Source organism: Netta rufina (assembly GCF_964035555.1).
Source record: "Netta rufina genome assembly, chromosome: 26".
In the NCBI taxonomy this organism is placed as follows: Eukaryota; Metazoa; Chordata; class Aves; order Anseriformes; family Anatidae; genus Netta; species Netta rufina.
In genome coordinates, this window is record NC_140150.1 from 229744 (window position 1) to 249416 (window position 19673).

The window sequence follows — 19673 nt, forward strand, 5'->3', positions numbered from 1 at the left end:
GGGCGGGGAGAGGGGCGGGGAGCGGGGCGGGCCGGGGCTGCCGCGCCCCTCAGCGCGGGGCTGCGGGCTCCGGACGGGCGGGTGCGTGCGGGGCCGGCGGGCGGCGCGGGGCTGGACGGGGCTCGCCCCGCACCGCGCGGGGACCCGGCCGCGGAGGCGGGCAGGGGCCGTGGTGCCCGGCCGGGGCCTCGCCGCGCTGCGCGGGGCGGGGGCGGGGGCGGGGGCGGGGGGGGGCAGCGAACGAGCGGGAGCCGAGCCCGGCGGGGAGGCGGCCGGGCCTGCCCCGGCCCTCACAGAGCGTCCCTGCGGTGCTCGGCCGCGGCCCGAAGCGGTCGGGCGGCGCCGGCGCCTCCGCTCCTCCGCCTCGCCGAGGGACCCCAGCGGCCGTCGGGGCCCCTCTCGGCCGCGCCGTCCGCGCAGCGCCGGGCTCCGCCCGCTGCCGGGCCGCCCCCCCCCCCCCCCCCCCCCCCTGCCGAGCGCCGCCCGAGCCGGCGCCGTGAGCGCGGCTGCGCCGGGGGGAGCGCCCCGGGGGGAGCTCGCGGAGCGCCCGGCCCCTGCCCGGAACAGGCGGGGGGCGGGGAGCAGCCGCCGGGCGAGCCGGGGCCGTGTTCGGGGGGGCCGGGAAGGGAGGGCCCCGGGGGGCCGGGCCGATGGAGGCGCGGGGCCCGCAGCCCCGCCGCGTCCCCGCGCTTCTCTGCAGCGGCCGAGCGGCCGTCCCGTCGGGGGAATTGCCCGCCGTCTGAGCCTTTAGAAAATAAAAATTCCCGCAGCGATAATCCTGTGGTGAGAGAAGAAAGGGGCCCAAAAAGGCTCCTGGGCGGCCCGTCCTAAAAAATACGTCCCTGGCTGCGTGTCCCGGTTTGTCACGGGGGGGTAAACGCAGAGAACGTGCGGGGGTGCCGGGCGTGTGCTGGGGGGCATTGATCGGGGCTGCGCCTCACACAGCGCTGCTGCCTGGGGCGGCTGGAGGAGCTGCCCCGGAGCGCGGAGCCCTGGTGCTGTGCGCGGGTCTCCGTCCCCGTCCGGACGCGGCTCCCGAGGCTCCGTGGCTCTGGTGCCCTGGGGACGCGGTGCCCGGCCGCGTGTCCGGGAGGTTTCCCCGCGCTGTCCTCAGCCCGCGCCCTCCGAGCGTCGCAGCGCAGCTGCTGCCGTGCCGCTGGGATGTTCCCAAAGCGATGAGCGCCGGCCCCGGCCCCGGGCAGCTCACCTGCGGTGGCCTTTGTAAGGCGAAGGTGTTTGTGGCTTTAGGGTGGTATCAGCTGGGGGGAGATAGGTACTCGGACCTGAGAGCCGGAGGGAGTCACTCTGCCGACAGAATCTCACTTCTGAGAGCTGCACCGAGACATTGCAGCAGGATCACTCGTGTTTGGGTTTAATTTTCTCTCTGTCCCCCCTTGGTTCTGAGTTCTTACATGAAGCTGCACTGTTTCTGGGGCACATAGGCAGTCTGTGGTGTCGTGTCCCAGACAACTCCAGTTTCCAGTATTGCAAACCTGAGTGTTTAGCTACCAAAAGTCAGGTTAAAAAAAAAAAAGCAAGCCTTTAAAAAAGTAGTGCGGGTTGCCTGTATGTCCTCTTCCTCTGCTGCGGAAGCCTTCACAGCTTATATGTTTAAACTTTTTTTTTTTTTTTTTTTTTTTTTTTTTTTTAGCATGGGTAGAAACTTACTTTAAAGAACTGGAATTTCATCTGTTCAGAAAAACAGTGGAAACTGAGAGTCAGGCATGTCTTTCTTGCCTATGTAAAAGTCTTAGGACCCATGACAGTGGTCAGACTTAATCTCCTTTGGCCACATAGTTAAGATTAGCATCACACTTGCTGTGTTTGGCATCTGTGCTGTACATTGCCAGGTATTTGATAAGATGGGACTCCATTCCATGGCACGATATGCAGAAGCTTCAAATAAGTTAATAACTTAAGTTGCTTTGAATGGAGGTGGAAATGACTAAGCATGCCACATTCCTGAAGCATTACTTATTTTGATATGAAATCGGCTTGTTTGGTACTGCCCACATCGTTCAGGCATCAGCGTGACAGTTTTGTTCAGAAACGCTTCGGGTTTGTTCTGGAGCTGAACAGAATGAGAGTAGCTGAGAACTCTGGAAGGGATCCTTGCTGCCATGCTGACTGCCCCCTCATCCCCCCAGGACAGCTGTAGCCTTTTGAAGAGCAGAAGCTGTCTTGTACTTGGCTACCAACACCAGAAACTTAGTGACAAGGCGATCTGTTGTCTCTTAGGTGGTTTAGAACTGCATAAAAGGTGCAGAAGATTGCTTCAGAACTTGCCAAATCAGTGATTTGCTTGTTCTCGCGCCTGTTGTACAGCAGGATAAGGTAAGGTGGTGTGTTAGTGTCTTTGTTTAGCTAATTACCTGCCAGCATAATTATAGTGAGGGGGTTTGCAGGGAACCAGTAGCACCAGCAGCTGGTGGGCTTGACTTTGGCATTTATTCTTGGACAGTGCTGGCACCATTCTTTCCTTGAATGTTTGGTTTCAGGAAACTGGATTGTCTTGAGGCTGTGTGGAAAATGTGTAGCACCCTCTCTGGCTTTCTGAGTTGGAAAAAGAGTAAGGGCTGCCTATCACGTGGTGTGAATGTGCCTTTATTCCTCCGCTTTGGATAAAGAGGTGGAAGCTATCTTCAGACAGCATGGATCTGAGAGGCACTCTTGGGGAGAAATGTGTGATACTTCTGGTGTGTTTTGTTTAGAAATGATTTCATGTCCCTTTGTCCGTGGCGAAGGGACATGAAATCATTTAATTTCCTTGAGTTTGGTCCCTGGGCATCCCCAGCTGTGTTTTGTTCCTGTTGCAATGTTCTGTTTGATTTTTAAGCCACTGAGACCTCTAGTTCCTTCTGTTAGCCCTCCCTGATGTGTGCTACAGAAGCAGGCTTTGTGGGATGTGTGCTGTGAAAGTCTGCCTTGAACGTGTGTTTTGGGGAGGAATGTTTATCAGCAATTGGCCAGAGTGCAGCTGAGAGCTTCTGGTGATGTGTGTGGCTGGAGCGTAGCTGATGGTGGTTTTCTTCTTTTTGTCCTCAGGTTGTTATAACAGGCAGTCCCTGCAGCTCTGATATCGGGGTTCCTGGAGACCGCTGGGTGCTTTGGAGTCTCATGCCAGCTTGGTACATGCAGGGCACAGGTGAACCCGAGCAAGGCTGGAGATGGGGTGTTTGTAAGCAGGTCAGCACTTACCATGCACCCGACAGGGACTGCTGACGGTAGCTTCTCCCGCTCTGCTGTGCAGACCCTCTCCCGGAGCCACTGCCGCAACATCAAACAGAAGATCTCCCAGTGGGAAGGGAGGACACGAGGGTGCTCCAGCAAAGAGAAAGAGCACCTGAAGGACTTTGGAGTAAAATACGATCCAGGCTGTGATGTTCTATCCAAAGTGAAGCCAGAACATACAGAGAAGGGCAGAAAGGCTGGGTCTAAAGATCCAAAGAACTTGGGCTTGGACTTCAGGGAAAATGCGGGGAGCTGCTTGCAGACTGATGACCGTGATGACCTCAAGTCCTCTGCATGCAGCCTAGCTTCCCAAGCCCAGGAGAATGGAGAGTGGCAAGCAGGCTTCCTGGACCCGGGGGCAGTGCCTTCCCCAGGCAGCTTCTACGCCTTGCAGGGGCTGTGGAGGAGAACAGATGCCTTTCTGCCTGGCAAAGCCCCACCAGTTCCCTTGGACCTGGAGAGGAAGCAAGGGAGCTGTGGCTCCACAGGAAGAGAACTTAGAGCTGAAGAAGTGGACTTGTTCTGTAGAGCAGAGAGGAGCATGAAGGACATTTATTCAGCGGCTGTGGGGCAAGAAGAGGAGCCAGCTGCTGTCCCACCACCTAAGCCCCGTAGGACTTTCCGCTATCTTGCAGAAAAGAGTGCAAGTGGCTACAGCAATGCTAGTGCTACCAAGGAAGCTTCACTGCAAAAGAAGCATGGAGGAGACTCAGTGTCATCTTCCAACAATCTTGAGAAGACAACAGCCAGCAGGAGTATCAGAGGAAGAAGCCAGAGGTACGTTGATTCATCTCTTCTGTATGAAACACGTTTCCTTAAATCAGTTTCTAGATGGGTGTGGTGGTTTTACTCAGGTGGGCAGCCGAGTTCTATCACGGCCGGTTTCTCTCACTCCCCCTCCTCAAAGAGGAAGGGGGAGAAAATACAACATAAAGAGCTCAAGGTTTGAGATAAGGATGATTTAATTAAAGGGAAAAGGGAGAGGGAAAAAAAAAAAAAAAAAAGCAAAGGCTGTGTGGAAGCACAGAGAGAAGAAAAAAAAAAAAGCAGTTACTCTCTACTTCCCATCAATGGGCAATGTTCGGCCACGTCCTGGGAAGCAGGGCCTCAATACGCGTCATTGTTGTTCCTGAGGACAGATGCTTCCACTACGAGAGCCCCCCTCCTACTCCTTCCCCTTTCCTACCTTTTATTGCTGAGTCCAGAGTGGAGCATCCATGTGCTTGATGTCCCCAAGGAGGATCAATCTGTGCAGACTGGAGACTACAACTCACGGGTACATGCATTTGTCTTTAGAAGATGTTTTGCTGGTTTTCCTCTAGGAAATCCTTTGAGTTTGAGGATATCCACGGCTTCCGCAACTGGACGGCAGCCACCAGCTCCCACAAACTTCGAGAAGAGACAAATGGCACTGCAGGATCCAGGCTCATCTACACACAGTCAGAAGACAATATCTATGAGGACATTATCTGTATGTGCCCGTGCTTCTGGGGGATTCGCTCACCTTATTTGGGGGTAGCTAAGCAGCTGAGGAGGGAGGAATTAAGAGGAGAATGCATTGAGGACCTGTCTAGCTCTGTGACTTTTATAATCTTCCCCATCTGGATTCCTTGTTGATGTTAATAGCTATCTGCCTGTGAATAACTGTGCAGAGTAACTGTCTGTGTCTGGTTTCAGATGTCATGGAAGGTTGCTAGAAATGGCCTGTGTTAAACAGATTTCTTTATTAGCTCTTCACACCCCCTGCTTGAGTGCTGCATAGAGATCTGTGTGAACACTGGCAAAATCAGCTTCTTTGCGACAGAGCTACTTTCTCTGCAGTGTTGGAAGTGTTCCATTTTGTTGAGTCTATGTACAGCTTGCCAAGTTGATGGTAATGGGTTAGAAGGATCTTTGTGTGTTAGAAACCTAATCCATCTCAAAACACATCTCTCTTCAAACCCTGTTCAAACTTGGCAGACAACTGCACAGACTTGTCCTAATCATTTCCCTTGCAAGAAATCAGAACTTTGTCTTCCTCCATAAATCCTCTGTCCCAGGTCCTACAAAAGAGAACCCCTACGAAGATACCAGAGTGATGCCTTTACCCCTGTGGAAGATCCCATCTGTCTGGAAGTTACCACCCTCCCGAAGCACTAGGAGGGCTCCCAAGGTAGGGTGAGGGGATTAAACTGTCACGTTTGGAGAGCCGTCCTCACAAGGGGCCCATTTTGTGCTCCTCCCCTGCTCTAATTCCCCAGTGATATGTAACTGTTTTTCATATCCGTTTATTTTTGTTTTTAATGTAAATGGTAATGAATAGTCATGGCAGTAACAATTGATAAAGCTGTTAAGGAGCAAAAGAATAGGAACAAGAGGGTGTTTAGGAGATATTTCAGTGTACAGGATGGGGGTGGGAGGGAGAGCTTGGTAGAGCAGGACATTGCAGAAAATTTATAATTTGTAATCTCTTATTTGACTCTGAACTTGGACCAAAGCTTAATACCATGCTTAACCATCACTTTCGATATTATTTTCTAGCTTCCCCCAAAACCTTCCTTCTTGAGTCGCAAAACTCTTGAGCTGCAGCCCTCCCTAACAAATTTGCAAGGAAAAACGGTGAAGGACACAACATTGCCTGTCACATTGACTGAGTGGAAGCTGTTCCGAGCAGCAGAGGCTGCTAGCAGGAGAAAGAACTTGCCCTGGGTAAGATTTAAACTTGAAACATTACTTCTTGCATTGCATTTGAAACTCTTGCTGCTTTGTCTAGCACCTCTACATGCTTCGTAAGCAGTCATGGAGCTGTGTGTCATGACCCCCTTGAACCATTTCCCATCCAAGTAGTAGGGCACATACTGGGAGATCAAAAAACAGAGGTTCTAGCTAGGCCAGTGGTAGTTTTGTTGGCCAATAATTTGCAAATGGGATAATGAGTCAACGAGATCGGTGCTGTATGTGAATGTCAGCTGTCCGTAGTGCTTTGTCCTTTAAGCCTTGTTCCCAATGCTTCCATGAAGTGTGATGATGCTGGTTTTGTGGTGCAGGAATGCAGGGAAACTCTGAGCTAAAGGGCCAGCCCTGTACAATTCTGTTTGAGTGTACTTTGCTCCCCGTGACTTTGCAGACTGACCCCCAGTGTTCTCCCTGAAGGAACTGAGTTATTAGGCAGCTGGCAGTGAGGTGCTGCTGTAGGGAGATGGCTGGGTCCTTGGTTATTTGTCATACTGGCTTGTGGTTCTTGATTTCCACTGGGAACATACTTTTGTAGCCTTTTCATATTCTAAAGGTGAAGAGCAGCTTATTAGGGATAAGCCCATTTCACAAAGCCTTCCAACAGTTCTCCCCTCTGCTGATTCTGGTTGCTCCCTTCTGCCTGCGTGCCAGAGATGGATATGCTTCTGAGGCCAGAGTGAAAAAAGCCTGTAATCCATTTTTGCACTAGAGGATTAGGATTGGTTGTAATTCTTATTTGATATGCTAGTAATCTTTCAAGATTCTGGTATTAGTTACCAGCGTGTAGAACGTGCTATAGAAGGACAGCTGCAGCTACTGCTGTGTGCTATATGTGTGGCACTTGGTGCACAGGACTCAAATTCCAGTTGTGGTAATGGCAAAAACTTACTTATGTCATGGGAAAATCATTTAACTTCTGCAAATCATTATTTCTTGAGCATATACACCCAATTTGCACAAGACTGTGAGGTAGAGTTGGACAGGTGCAAAGTACTTGTCAAATGTTAAGTGTTTTAGAATAGCAAGGAACTTTTTTGATTGTGTTTTGTAAACAAACGGTAGGCTTGGAAAGTCAGGAAGGAGTTGGCATTGGCAAGATTATAAAAATGCTGTGATGAACAGTATCTTTCTTTTGGAGGGGGAAAATATAACATTCGCTAAAGCAAACCTACTTCAAAAATCTGGTAACAATTTACATGCAGGAAGCATACTTTGCTGTCAGGAAATTGAGCCAAGATTGCTCAAGAGATCGAGAAAAGGATTGGAGTCTAAAAAGAACTTTCTTATTGCTTAAGAAATGTATAGGTGCCTCAAACACACCCAGTATCTTTCTCTGATGACTCAATTGTACAAAAATCAGAAGAGAAATTGGAAATCTTTACCCCCCTTTACCACCCAGTGTAATTTAGAGGAGGCAGATTTTGGAAGAGAAGCACTGCCTCCCGCTGTGTGCTGTTTTCTTCCTTTCAGCCTCATGTCTGTCTAGTGCAGAACACTGCACTAGAACATAGATCTGAAAGAAAGAACCTAAGTATAGCTTGCTGAACTGGGGATAAAGGCTAGAGCTGAAAAACAGGTTCCTTGCTGAACATCTTCCATTTTTTATGCAGTATTTGTGGTGACAAATGACTGTACCACACCCTGCTATGTTCAGTAGGAACATTTAATGAATCCTTCATTTGGGACAAGAATGAACTTGACTTGCAGTCTACATTTTAAGTAATTCCTTCACAATGAAGTGATAGCAGTCTTTGACGTTCAGAATCGATGAGCCAAATTCAGCACTGCATAACTAGCAGGTGAGGATAGGAGTCCAGAGGAACCCATGTTACAGAAAACATTAGGACTTTGGTTTTAAGGCCTTTGTGACTAATGAAACGAGGGTTAGTAGCACTGACCTGGAGTGACAAATGCTGACACTTCCTCAGTTTCTGTAGCTTAGTCTCTTTTGGAGTGTGTTTGTTTCCCCAAATTTTTCTTCCAGTGGATTAGGTCTGTGGCATAGGCCCATTGTTCAGTCCTACTGTCTTTGTTCACCTGTGCAAAATGAAAGTACATAATCCATTCATTTTAGTAACCTACCCTAACATACAACTACAGCAGCAAATAAACAAAACAAACAGACATTTAAAAAAGCTGCACTGGGAGAGCTTTGCTTTTCCCTGGTCTTGGAAAGAACTGGGGTGCTTGAGAGCATGTGAAGTTCAGAGTCCTTCATGATGGGGGGTTTTTAAGATACATTTGCAAGTACCTCTGCAAAAGAAACTGAGGTCTGATGCCAGACAATTTGCCACTTCTCATGTCTGTTTAGTAAGCAAAATATGACAATTTCCAGATTGTATGTACAGTTCCGTGTCAACTTTGAGTCGCGCTGACAGTAATCTCTCTCTTGCAGCAGAAACTGTGCTTGTTCATTATCCAGTAAGTTGTGCTAAAAGTACTCTAGCAAATGATCTCTGAGCCAGGGTTCCTGGCAGGACTTCAGCAGCCTTTCCTAAGTATTGTGGCGCTTCATGATAGCTCTATTGGTCTTCAGTCCTGTTGGCACCTGGACCCTTTTCTGGACCCCGATATTAACCTCTGCTTCTGCTTTGGATTTCAGTTGGTACTAAGAATACAGGAGATCTTTGATTCTAAGCGTGGAAAGAAGAGGGTGAAGTTGCTCAGTCCTGCTGGGAGAGTGACTCCAACAAAAGGTATGGGAGGTCTCCAGCACCATTCTCTTTGCTACAAACTTGTTGAGTGGCACAATTCTTGTAGGTCCTGGGGTACTCTTAACAGGCCCGGCATCACCACCTCCTGCAGCTTGTGCTGGACTGACTCAACAGTGCTGGACCCTGTGTCTTCCAACTGAAATTCCTGGACTTTCAGCACCATTAGGACTGGGAACACTTTACTAACATAAGTTTAACACTTAGGAGTGGAAGATTTTCATGTAGTCTGTGCCTGAAGAGCTGGAGTAGTGGTTAAAAGTACTTCTTCAAAGAAACAGGGAAAACAAAAAGTCCCTGCAAAACTGCTTGGCCCAAGAACTCTCTGAGAGCTCCACTCTTCTCTTTTGTGCCTCTAAATTGGTATTATTGTTGCCTTCTGAATTACTAGCAGTGGTATGATTTTTATTTATCGTATGTTCTGTTCAGCAACTCTGGTAACTTTTATAGCAGCATCAAATCACCACTTGGTTTCTGTTCTTTGCCGGTGTTTGGCTGATCTACATACAGCTTACTGGAAACAGTGACTTCAATCAACTCTACTTCCTGAAATTTACTGTTTTAGCATGTTTGTAAGTAGCAGTTGTTCTTTGCTGATGCCTTGAGCAGGATAGATGAGCAGACCTGAGTGATGTTGATCTGATGAGTCTAAAGTTTTCTCTTTCCCAGGTTAGGGTGTTGCCCATCTTCCTTCTCCATGGCTAATAAGCGAAAACTATTTGTGTTTCAGGTGAAACCAGTGGGAATGAAAGTGATACGGAAAATCAGCCAAAAAGTGAGTGAATCACAGGGGCTGGTCCTGTCCCCATAGCTCTACACATTTGGCTAAGCTTCTAATGAGATAGGCACACTGACTTATCGTGGCTTCTGCCAAGACAGAGAAAGGGCACATCTGAGAGGTAGTGTGGCCAAGGCTGGGAGCTGTTGCCTTGATAAATCAACATCTATTTCTTCCACTTCTCCTGAGCCTTTCAGGTTTAATGCCGTTAATCTGCTAATGGCTAGCAGTAGATTTATTTTTTGGGGTTGGTAGAATCACACTTATTAAAATATCTGTTGCAGTAAATTGTCTACAGATCACCGTTATTGATAACACTTGAGTTTATTTTCCCACTATTTCCTTCCCTTGGCTCTATTTTATATTTAAAGTATTGTGAAATGCACTTTTCTGTGGGAAGAAGTCACTTGGTTGTTTGTCTGGTACCTTATTCCCAAGTTTGATCATAGGCCTAAACTGCAGACTTGAAATAACTACTGGTGTGTGAGGAACCAAACTGGTTTTCTGGTTACTGGTTTCTATTGCCTGTAAGGTTTGAATGTGAAATGGTAATGGTTTGCCAGCAGCCATGATAAGGGACTTTGTCACATCTAGTGAAAAGGGCCAGTGTAATTGTTTGGGGTGTTTCATTTACTTAGCAGAAAGCATTCAAAAGGCCTTAATGTGGAGCTGATAATGAAGTTTCACCTTTTTATGTTGAGGAGAGTAATAGAGAGTGAAAACTGTCTGCAGAAATACAGTGTCTGTCACTATCTGATACAGGAATTGCTTTAAGTGTCCATAATGTGCTAGGGTGCCAGGGCCACAGGAATTTCTTACATCAGAGTGTTACCTGTGCACGTGAGTCAGTCGAGACATCTCAGCCTGGAAGCTTGGTCTGTCTCTCTCAAACGGCCGTGCTGCTTTATGGGCTAGCTGCCTGAAGCTTGGCAACTACCGAATTGATGGTGCTGAGCTTTTCATGGCCTTTTCTTGTTGTTACTACCGTGTGATGTTCTGAGACGCATAGCCAAAAAAAAAAAAAAAAAAAAAAACAGACAGGACAGGTGGAGAATGTTTGTTATCAGGCAGAAGAGATTTGCAGAGTTGCTGCAATGCCATTGGTCCTGTAGCTGGAACAGCTGTGCACTTGACAAGTTGACACAGGAGTCCAAGGCCAATAGCGTGTAGCAGTTCTGTGACATTAGGCGAATGTACCCATTTATTTTCCTTTTTCTAAAGGTGATGGTGATTCCTATTCTGTGAACTGTAGGTGTCTGGCAGTAATGGTCACAGAATTGTTTTGGATTTGTTCCCTTCTTCAGGTCGACACAGGGGCCAGCTACTGGTGCAATCAGCCTCCAAGAGGAACCCACACTACCAGACACTGGAGAGAGATTTGATAGAGTTTCAGGAGCAGCAGCTGTTTGAGCTGTTTGTAGTGGTGTCACTGCACAAGAAGGCATCTGAGATAAAATACACACCACAAATCATACAGCAGTTTCCCAACAAGGTAAGAGCCGAGGGGAAACCTCCTCTTGAAACACACACACCCAGCAGCTGTTTATCTTTCCTCCCAGTGTGTGTCCGTTCCTAAACTCTATACCAGTGAAGCTGGGCCGATGGTTAGGGTACAGGGTACAGGTTTGGGATATGAAGCACCTTGCTTTGTTGCAAATGTATTGGTTATTGTTGGACATTCATTTGAGTATCTTTCTCAATTCTCTATCGATGGGGTGCTTACAAAAACACTGGCCTTTATTCTGGTATGGATACCACTATCGTGGCAGATTGCTTTGTTTCCTTGTCTGTGGGACCTTGATGTGCCTTATATCTCTTTAACAAACTTTGACAACTAATACAGATGCAACTGCTTCTTGACTGTCCGACTATGTAAAGATCAGCTTTTAGGCACTATACTATGATTAGCTACAGTATAGTGGGTAGGACTGTCTGGAAGTTGGGGCATATGGCAAATCTGTTTGAAGAGCTCAGAGCTGAGAGAATATAAAACCCGAGAGCTGGAAGACTGTTGAGAGGTCTTTTTAAACTGAAAATAATTGCCTCTGAGGCAGTTAATGAAAATAAATCTGTTCCGGCTAGCCAGTGTGCTTTTACCTGCATGCTTAATTCCCATTGGGTGTTACAGGTTTGTCTTTTGTTGGAACTAGGAAGGTTCATACTGTTTTTGTCTGGAAATACCATAAAGCCATACTATATTGTGCTACACTGCCAAGGCAGCCTGCAGGAGAGAAAAGGGAGTGCTGTGCTTTGTTCCCAAAGCTGGCATGACCTCATCCAGGTAGTTTGTGATTTATAAACAACGAGTAAAGCAGTTGGACTGATGATGTGCAGGGCTAGAAGCCCAGGGTTTTTATGCTTGCTTACACTGTTTTGGAAAACAAAATAAAACAAAACAAAAACAAACAAACATTACAAGGACATGTCTAGTAACCTCCAAAACTGGAGGTGAATTATGGAAATTAAACTATTGTGAACTAGAACTTTTGAAACAAAGTTTCCTTCTGTCTGTCATTTGGGCTTAACCAAATGGGAGACGAAGTCGGCGTGTGTGATTCTGAATTATGACTCAGTGTACACATTAGCGTGAAGTGAAGAGGATGATATGTTGATGTTTTCTTCTGTGGTTCCAGCTGGAACTGAATGTTCAGTTGTCAGAATCTAGGCTTGTATCTGCTGGCCTTCCACTGAAAAGAGATCAGAACTAGTAATTCTAGCTGTGCTACCAGGAGTAATCCAGTGATTATTAAGAAATCTGAATGTTATCCAAACCTCATTCATGTTATGTTGTCCAACAGCATAAGTGTTTTGTATGCAAATAACTTGAGTGTCAGATGTGAAAATGTTTTAAATTCACAAAATTAGTAAGGGACCATGGCCAGAAAGAGAGTACACAGTCTTAATTGATGGGTAAAACTGAATGCCCATAAACATCTGCTGAAAGTGCGAACTTCAGGGTGTTAGAAGGAAGAAAGGAATGCAACCAGATTTGGCTTTTCCCTGGTGCAACCTCTCAGACTATTCAACACTTCTGGGAAGGGCACTACATTGTTCTTTCCCTGTTGTCTTAGCAGACAATCAGACCCAACTGTACTATGTGGCTGTTTAATGGCTTTTATATATTCACTGAAAATAATAATAATGATAAAAATTAGGGTTTATGTATCTGCTGCTCAAATTTTGGTAGGTGACTTCATTGGGACAGTTTATTGTGTTGGGATTTTGCAGGACGTGTTATCCCATAGTTATGCAGCAGTGATTATGGAGGTATTTTCATTTACAGATACGTCTTCTGTAACCTTGGTCATGGCTCTAAATCTTACTCAGTTCTTACCACATCCAGCTGGATAATTTTAAAAAAGTCCAATTAGCAGTTAAGTTGCAAGAGGGAAGTAGGTACGTGTTATAGTCAGGATGTGTTCTCCTATACTTGTGGATTAGCTATCTGATGGTTCAGCATTTGGAAGTGTCAGGAAGATGCTGTCCCCCGTTGTTTTAAATGCTGCAGCTGTGTACCGCACTTCAGTTACTTTAAATGTATGTTACCCCTCCAGCCTGAACATCCCTTCAGACAGTCAAAGGATACTGAAGAGAGGCTAAAGGTCATTCCCAAATTCTGCTTTCCAGATCCTAAAGACTGGTTTCCTGCATCACAACTTACAAGGTAAAGACTTGTTGCATACTGATGTCTGAAGTGGATAATGCTGAAAGCTCAGATATTTGCAAGTTCCCAGGACCAGAAGAACTGCAGACAAAGCCAGCTAAAATGGGAAAGGCTGAGTCCCTAAGTCCAGTGAAGGGGAAAAGTGAGATACAGAAGTGGACTCAGAAGTGCCATGTCTGCCTGAGCATCATCTTTTTATTATAAGAAGGAAGTTTGTAATATCTGTTTAAGGCCTAGCTTGATGAGTCCACAGTCTGCAGGTGCTTTTACAGCTGAAGAGAGCCTGGTGTAGCTTGGCTACCTGCAGCAGGGGGGTCTTTGACATGACTAGAAGGAGGGATGGCATATAGTTTGTGTGGTGCACATATGAGTTTGTTTGTCCGTCTTTTGTCTGAACTGCATAGTCAATTTAACTGTGACTGTTCTTCGTTTCCCCAGTGAAACGTTTTCTTTTGTGTTGACGGGTGAGGATGGCAGCCGCTGGTTTGGGTACTGCAAGAAGCTCCTGGTAAGCATTTGTGTATTGGATGTAGTGTAAAGAATGCACTGATAAATGCACAGTCAAGGGCAGATTGTGAATTGGCAGTAATTTCCCACGTAGGTTCTGTGGCTCCTGTGCTGCTGAGGTTACTAGTCATTTAATTGCATAAGGGATGGACCATGATGATGCCTGGTAATACAGTGAAGTGGGTTCCGGGTGTGAAAGCTCCTAGAACTAGTAATTGCTCAGGAATTCCGAGTCAGAATTATAGAGGGAATTATAGCAGAAAGAATACTGTGAATCAAATAGATTGTAGGTGTTAGGTTCTTTATTGTATCCATGTTATCAACATAGCCATTCTTATTGCCTTTCAGCCAGAAGGGAAGGGGAAGCGCCTTCCTGAGGTATACTGCATTGTCAGCCGCCTAGGCTGCTTCAACCTCTTCTCCAAGGTGAGATGGGGACTTACTTCATGTCAGACAAGAGTCTCTGACAACCTGCAAGCACCAAGAAGTAACTGGATGCTTCTGTCCAGTCTAGAATTGTTCAGTAATTGCAGTAAATCCCAGCAGTGTGGTGCTTCCTTGCCGTTTTTGTACTTTGACGGGGCAAATAAAATCATACTGGGGCTGGGACTTGTCAGCTGATATACTGACAACAACTTCTTCAGCAAATTATTGTCATGAAGTGGTTTCTAATACCTGGTATTACTGATGGTGCTCCCTTCATCCTCTTCCATGCCTTGGAAATTTAAAATCAGTTTGGGGGTGGGGGGGAAAGCTCAGCTTGTTTTTCATAGCACAAAAAGGAGAGTAGATAAAGGAGGTAAACCCTAGAGAAAGCTCTTGCAAGTAAAGAGCAGCTATTGCAGGAGTGTACAGGGGCAAGTTGATGATGAAAGCTGATTTCTAATAATTGGAGCACTTGAGATTGAGATTGGAGGTATCTGTTACTATTTGATTGTTCAAACATTTGAGAGGAGCTTACATGAGAATCATACGCAAGGGGGAAAGAGGGCTGTTAGTGTGTTGGACCCTTCAGGTGTAGCAGTGGAATGGCATACTTGAACATAGGCCTGTATCTCCGCTGGTTCACAAGCAGGCATTGAAACTGTCTGATTTATTTTCTTGCAGATTTTAGATGAAGTGGAGAAGAGGCGGGAGATGTCCCCAGCTCTAGTACACCCATTTATGCGTAGTGTAATGGAGGCACCTTTCCCTGCTCCCGGGCGCACCATTGCTGTAAAGAGCTTCCTGCCAGGAGCAGGAAACGAGGTAACTGCATTCAGGACTGCCTTTCATGTGTTGTCTGGTGTCTTGGGGCCATCGTGGAGTTTTGCAGTTTGCACTGTAGAGTGACGCTGTCTGCAAATCTTCATTCTGATGATAATTTCCTAAAATCTGACTGGAGCTTGTCACAGAAACTAGCTTCCTGTTGAACCACACTGCAATAGAAGTGATTCACTGCTTTTTTTTAAAGGAAGAACTGGTTGAGAGTCCTTTGTAATACTCTGACTTGGCTGTTGAGGTGACATGGGTTCAACCTGTGAGAATCCATCACTTCTACTTTCTGGTCAGGTCCCCCCTCATGCATTTGAACTCTGTGCTGTGGCTCTCACACCCAGCACTCTGCATCTCTGCTGTTCTCCCAGGTTATGGAACTCTGCCGTCCTTCAGATTCTCGACTTGAACATGTTGATTTTGAATGCCTGTTTAAATGCCTAAGCGTCTCTCACGTGATACGGGTCTTTGCCTCTCTCCTGCTGGAAAGGAGGGTGATCTTTGTTGCTGACAATTTAAGGTAAAATAATGAGACTGAGTAACTAGTTCTTCCTGAGAGATACTGCTTTTTCTTCTGTTTAGGTCTGTTTCATGTGCAAGGTTGTCTGACTTACTGTAAATAATTTCATTTTAAAGCTTTTTTTTTTTGTAGACTCTCCACAAAATGTTTGCTTAAAATTTAGAGAATGCACGAGGAAATAAGTGAACATGTCCTTTACCTCTTAGGTCTGGGTTGATGCTATTCCTAGCTCCCCACGACTGATTTCAGAAGTGGATGCATGGGGTTTCTGTTGATGCATAAACAATATATCTAAATTACATTTTTTCTGAGCATTTCTAACCTATGTCTGTAGCTGAGCACTGAAAGACACATTGACAATACACTCTGTGCTTCTCTTACTTTTTTTTTTTTAGCACCCTGTCTAAATGTGGCCATGCTGCAGTTGCAATACTTTATCCCTTCACTTGGCAACACACGTACATACCAGTCCTACCAACTTCTATGATTGATATTGTGTGCTCTCCGACCCCATTCTTAATCGGCATTCTCTCCTGCTCGTTACCACAGCTCCAGGACCTGCCTGTAGAAGAGGTGAGAACTGGTTGAAGCACAGTGGAGGGACAATTTCAGTGGTATTAGGCTGACCTCACTGGAGGAATCTCTGTGGATTCTGTCTTTTATATATAAGTCTTAAACCTTTCTGAGACAGTTTGTGACTTGTGAGATACATGTCAGGGTGTTCCATTGCTATTAAAGATACAAAAATATTGACTATTCTTATAGGCAGGCTGGAGTTATGTGAAACTTGTGGTTTGTGTGTGACATCCCCTACCACTGGAGACAAAAAATAAAGGAAGAAATGGCAGCATATGAAGTTAAAAAAGTTAATGTGTTTTGTACATCTTTTCCCAGGTTCTGATTGTTGATCTTTGCACTGACAGGTTTTTGCAAGAGGTGAGTGAAATAACAGCACTAATCACTAATGGTTATGCGCCAAGAAAAGGCACCAACGAAAGGAGGTGTTAGCAAGACATCAACAAAAGCTGGTTTTCATATGTAGACTCCAGTGGTTGAAGAAATCTCTTGTGTTCCCTTTTGATCACTAGAGAAGGAAACAAACTTACAACATCTTTGTTGTAAGATTGAGGTTTCATGAGATACAGAGAGAGCATGGAAGCCAAAGGTGCAGCTTACCTGAGCTGGATTTAGAAACAGATACTTAGTTGGTTCATTAAGTGAAGAGGACCACCAGGATTCTTTTCTGCTTTCTGTCTGTCTTTCTGTGGACTTGTTCTCTACAAGGCTTTCTCCTCTCTCCTCTAGTTGGGGTATTTGTTTTCTTTGTTCTCCAGGAGTGATAGTCTGAGACAAACAATTACAGTTCACTTGCGATTCTCTGCTGGCCCCAAACTTTACCTAATGTGCTGGACGTGCCTTCTACATCACTAGACAAGTCACTATAAACTTACTGGAGTATTACTAGTTCAGGAGGATATTTGCATCTCCTTTCCTTTGCCTTACTGTTCTGTTTTGCATTGCAGCCTGCAACTGGAGAAAGGTATTAAAGGATTGTTTTCTCACTAGAATGTTGAAACTTGTCATATTTTTCAACAAACTTTTGTTGTTCTATCACAGTTTGTTTTATCGCTGGTCTAATGAGCATGACTCCATGTAGGTGGTATGGTATACATTGTTCTGTATTGGTCATTTATGTATTGATTCTACATAGTCAGAAGGCACCGAGCAAATGTTTTTCGTGTCTCTGACAACAAGACAAATGTATTGTCTCCACAGAGATCTATCATAGCATATATCATAGAGCAACTTCCCTGTAATTGTTTTAGGCATGTTATGAGTATTTCTTATCAGTTCATGAAGAGAGGTTTCTGTCGAACAGATATAACAGAAAAGCTTTAATGGCCACTTTTCTGTTTAGGTATCAGATGAAGATGAGATCCTGCCTCATAAACTGCAGGCTGCACTTGTACAAATCCTGGAGGAACGAAATGAAATCTTGTCACATGAGCAGAGCTGCATACAAGGTAGGTTTATGGAAAAATGTTTTCACATCTTCAATTCTCTTCAGCTTCCATGTTGTTGCCATAAAAGTGTGCAAGTGGAAATAAGCATTAGGAAACCCATTTTATAAAGCTATTTTCCTGTGACCTTGCTGAGAACATCTTTATTTTGTATGTGTTAGAAAGAAGTCTGCTGTCCTAATTGTTCCTCTTTTTATGATCAGTATATGTAGAGCTCTTGTTTTGCTTAGGCCAAGTGCATCATTTCCCACACAAAGTTTTCTGTAATTTTCCTGAAGTGGCAGAGAGCAAGTGTTTCTTGAACTCGGAGCAGGTTTCTGTACTTTAGAGGATAATGTGACATTATTTTCAAAGTTGATCTTTCTTATAATGCTTCAAATAAATTAATGTGTAAAATCTGTAAATCTATCTAATTTGTAAAATAATTAGATTGTTACGAGTTTACTGCTTATTAGATACTAGATACTTAACAGGGGAAAAGAAACTATGAATGCTTTCACTCTACTGATAAAGTTTCAAAATGGAACCTGTGCCAGCAGACAGTTGACATGGGAGAGAAATCTTAATATTTGAGCCAACGGCTGCTCTGATATTGAACACTCATATGAAATTTCATAGTCTGAGACAGCCAGCCGAAAAAGCAACTGCTGCTCTTCTTTTAAAGAGGATTGTCCAAAGTGGTGAATGCAGAGTGAAATTTCTCCTCTGCTGAACTCTTTTGTCCTATTCACAGGTGACATGCCTCTTAACTCCTTGGTCTCTGAAGCTTTTGTGCAGTTCTTTGTGGAGATTGTTGGTCACTACTCCCTGCACATGAACATCACAGAAAAAGGGGAGCGGGTGTTCCAGCGGGAACTGTTCCGTAAATCCCACGTGTCACGCAGTGTGCGTCATTTCCTGCACTTCTTCATGGAAACGCAGATGTTTGCAGGGTTCATACAGGATCGAGAACTAAGTAAGAATGTGGTCAAAGGTGAGGTTTGATTTTAACTTCTTGTTTTACAAACTCACTTTCAAAGTATAACGTCATGTAACAGGACGAGGCCTTGGGCAACCTAATCTGTTAAGTGGCATTCACCCCTGCCTGTGCCAGGGGGGTTGGAATGTGATGGGCTTTAAGGTCCCTTCCAATCCAAGCCATTCTATGATTTTATAACTTTTACTCTTAAAAAAGCCTTTTGTCCTGGCAGGTTTTCCCATTGGCATATGTAATAAAAGCCAATTTAGTGGCTAATGGTGGTGGTAGAGGGACAGTTGGACCAGATAGCCTTGGAGGTCTTTTCCAACCTTAACGATTATGATTCCAGTAGCTCCATGCCCTTCTAATTACTCAGAGTTCATCTTCTTAAGCAAAGAATTTTTTTCTGCCTCTCTTCTGTGGTCTTGATCCTGTAACTTACATTACATGCATGATTTCCGTTTTGTAATATTGTCATTGATGATACGAGATGCCACGTGCTGAGAGACGGAATACACTGACTGGCTGCACGCTATTTTTCTTCAGGCCTTTTTGAGGTCCGTGCCTTAGAGTATTTGGAGAGTGTTACGGAGACTGAACCAACTGGAATGAACAAAATCCTTCGCAGTCTTGGTAAAGACATAGCTTTGTTTTTTGTCCTTGTTCTTTTAAATAAGTGTAGCTATTGAACAAGTCCCAGAACGTTAGGGATTGGAAGGGACCTTGGAAGATCATCTAGTGCAGTCCCCCTGCCGGAGCAAGAACACGTCCAGGCGGGTTTGGGAGGTGTCCACCCGCTGGGCAGCCCGTGCCGTGTTCTGTCACCTGCAGTAACCCTACGCAGGTCGGCTGGACGCGTTGGTTACCTCCTGTCCTTGCGTTCCTCCTGTCTTTAATTGCCTCATGCAGGGCCACAAAACACCGTTGTAAGGCTTTTATTTCTAAGCTTCGGCAGCCCTAGGTGAGGTGTGCGGACATCCTCAGCCCTCGGGGCTGTCTGACCGCGCAGCCTGGCCTTGCCTGGGGCTCCCCTCGGAGCGTGCTTTAGGCGGGCGCGTTCCTGCCGGCAGCGGCGGCCTCGCGGAGTTCGTGCCTCAGGCGGCCCCCGACGCGCCTGCAGCCCTAACAGCGGCTTCGTTCTCTTTGTGTCCCCTCTGCAGGCAGCAAAATGAAGTTTCTCCAGAAGAAATGACCTCGCGCTGCTGCGGGACAGCAGAGCGGGGCCGGACTCCTCGCGTTTGGCTCTAATAGCAGCCGTGCCGCCAGCCCGCAGTGTCCGAGCCTCTCTGCGGGAAGGGGCGGGAAGGAAGGGGC

The 19673-nt window shown here is 46.0% G+C and overlaps 1 protein-coding gene across 7 annotated transcripts; it reads left to right on the forward strand.

Annotated features, from left to right (window-relative positions):
- The first annotated feature begins 39 nt into the window (after positions 1-39).
- Positions 40-19655, forward strand: DENND2C (DENN domain containing 2C). 7 transcript variants are annotated; one of them, XM_084302116.1, is made up of 20 exons: positions 644-858; positions 2239-2334; positions 3046-4008; positions 4554-4702; positions 5271-5383; positions 5752-5919; positions 8549-8642; positions 9388-9432; positions 10740-10927; positions 12990-13099; positions 13538-13607; positions 13955-14032; positions 14714-14854; positions 15232-15380; positions 15776-15953; positions 16275-16316; positions 17299-17404; positions 18135-18374; positions 18906-18992; positions 19520-19655. In XM_084302116.1, exons 3-20 carry the CDS (start codon positions 3200-3202, stop codon positions 19549-19551), a joined length of 2799 nt encoding a protein of 932 aa, XP_084158242.1. In that variant the 5' UTR covers positions 644-858; positions 2239-2334; positions 3046-3199; the 3' UTR covers positions 19552-19655. The 7 variants fall into 7 exon arrangements, 5 of the variants coding, with proteins under 5 accessions (XP_084158246.1, XP_084158242.1, XP_084158243.1 ...); XM_084302117.1 differs by having other exon boundaries at positions 644-783; XM_084302120.1 differs by lacking the exons at positions 644-858; positions 2239-2334 and adding an exon at positions 40-81.
- Positions 19656-19673: the final 18 nt, after the last annotated feature.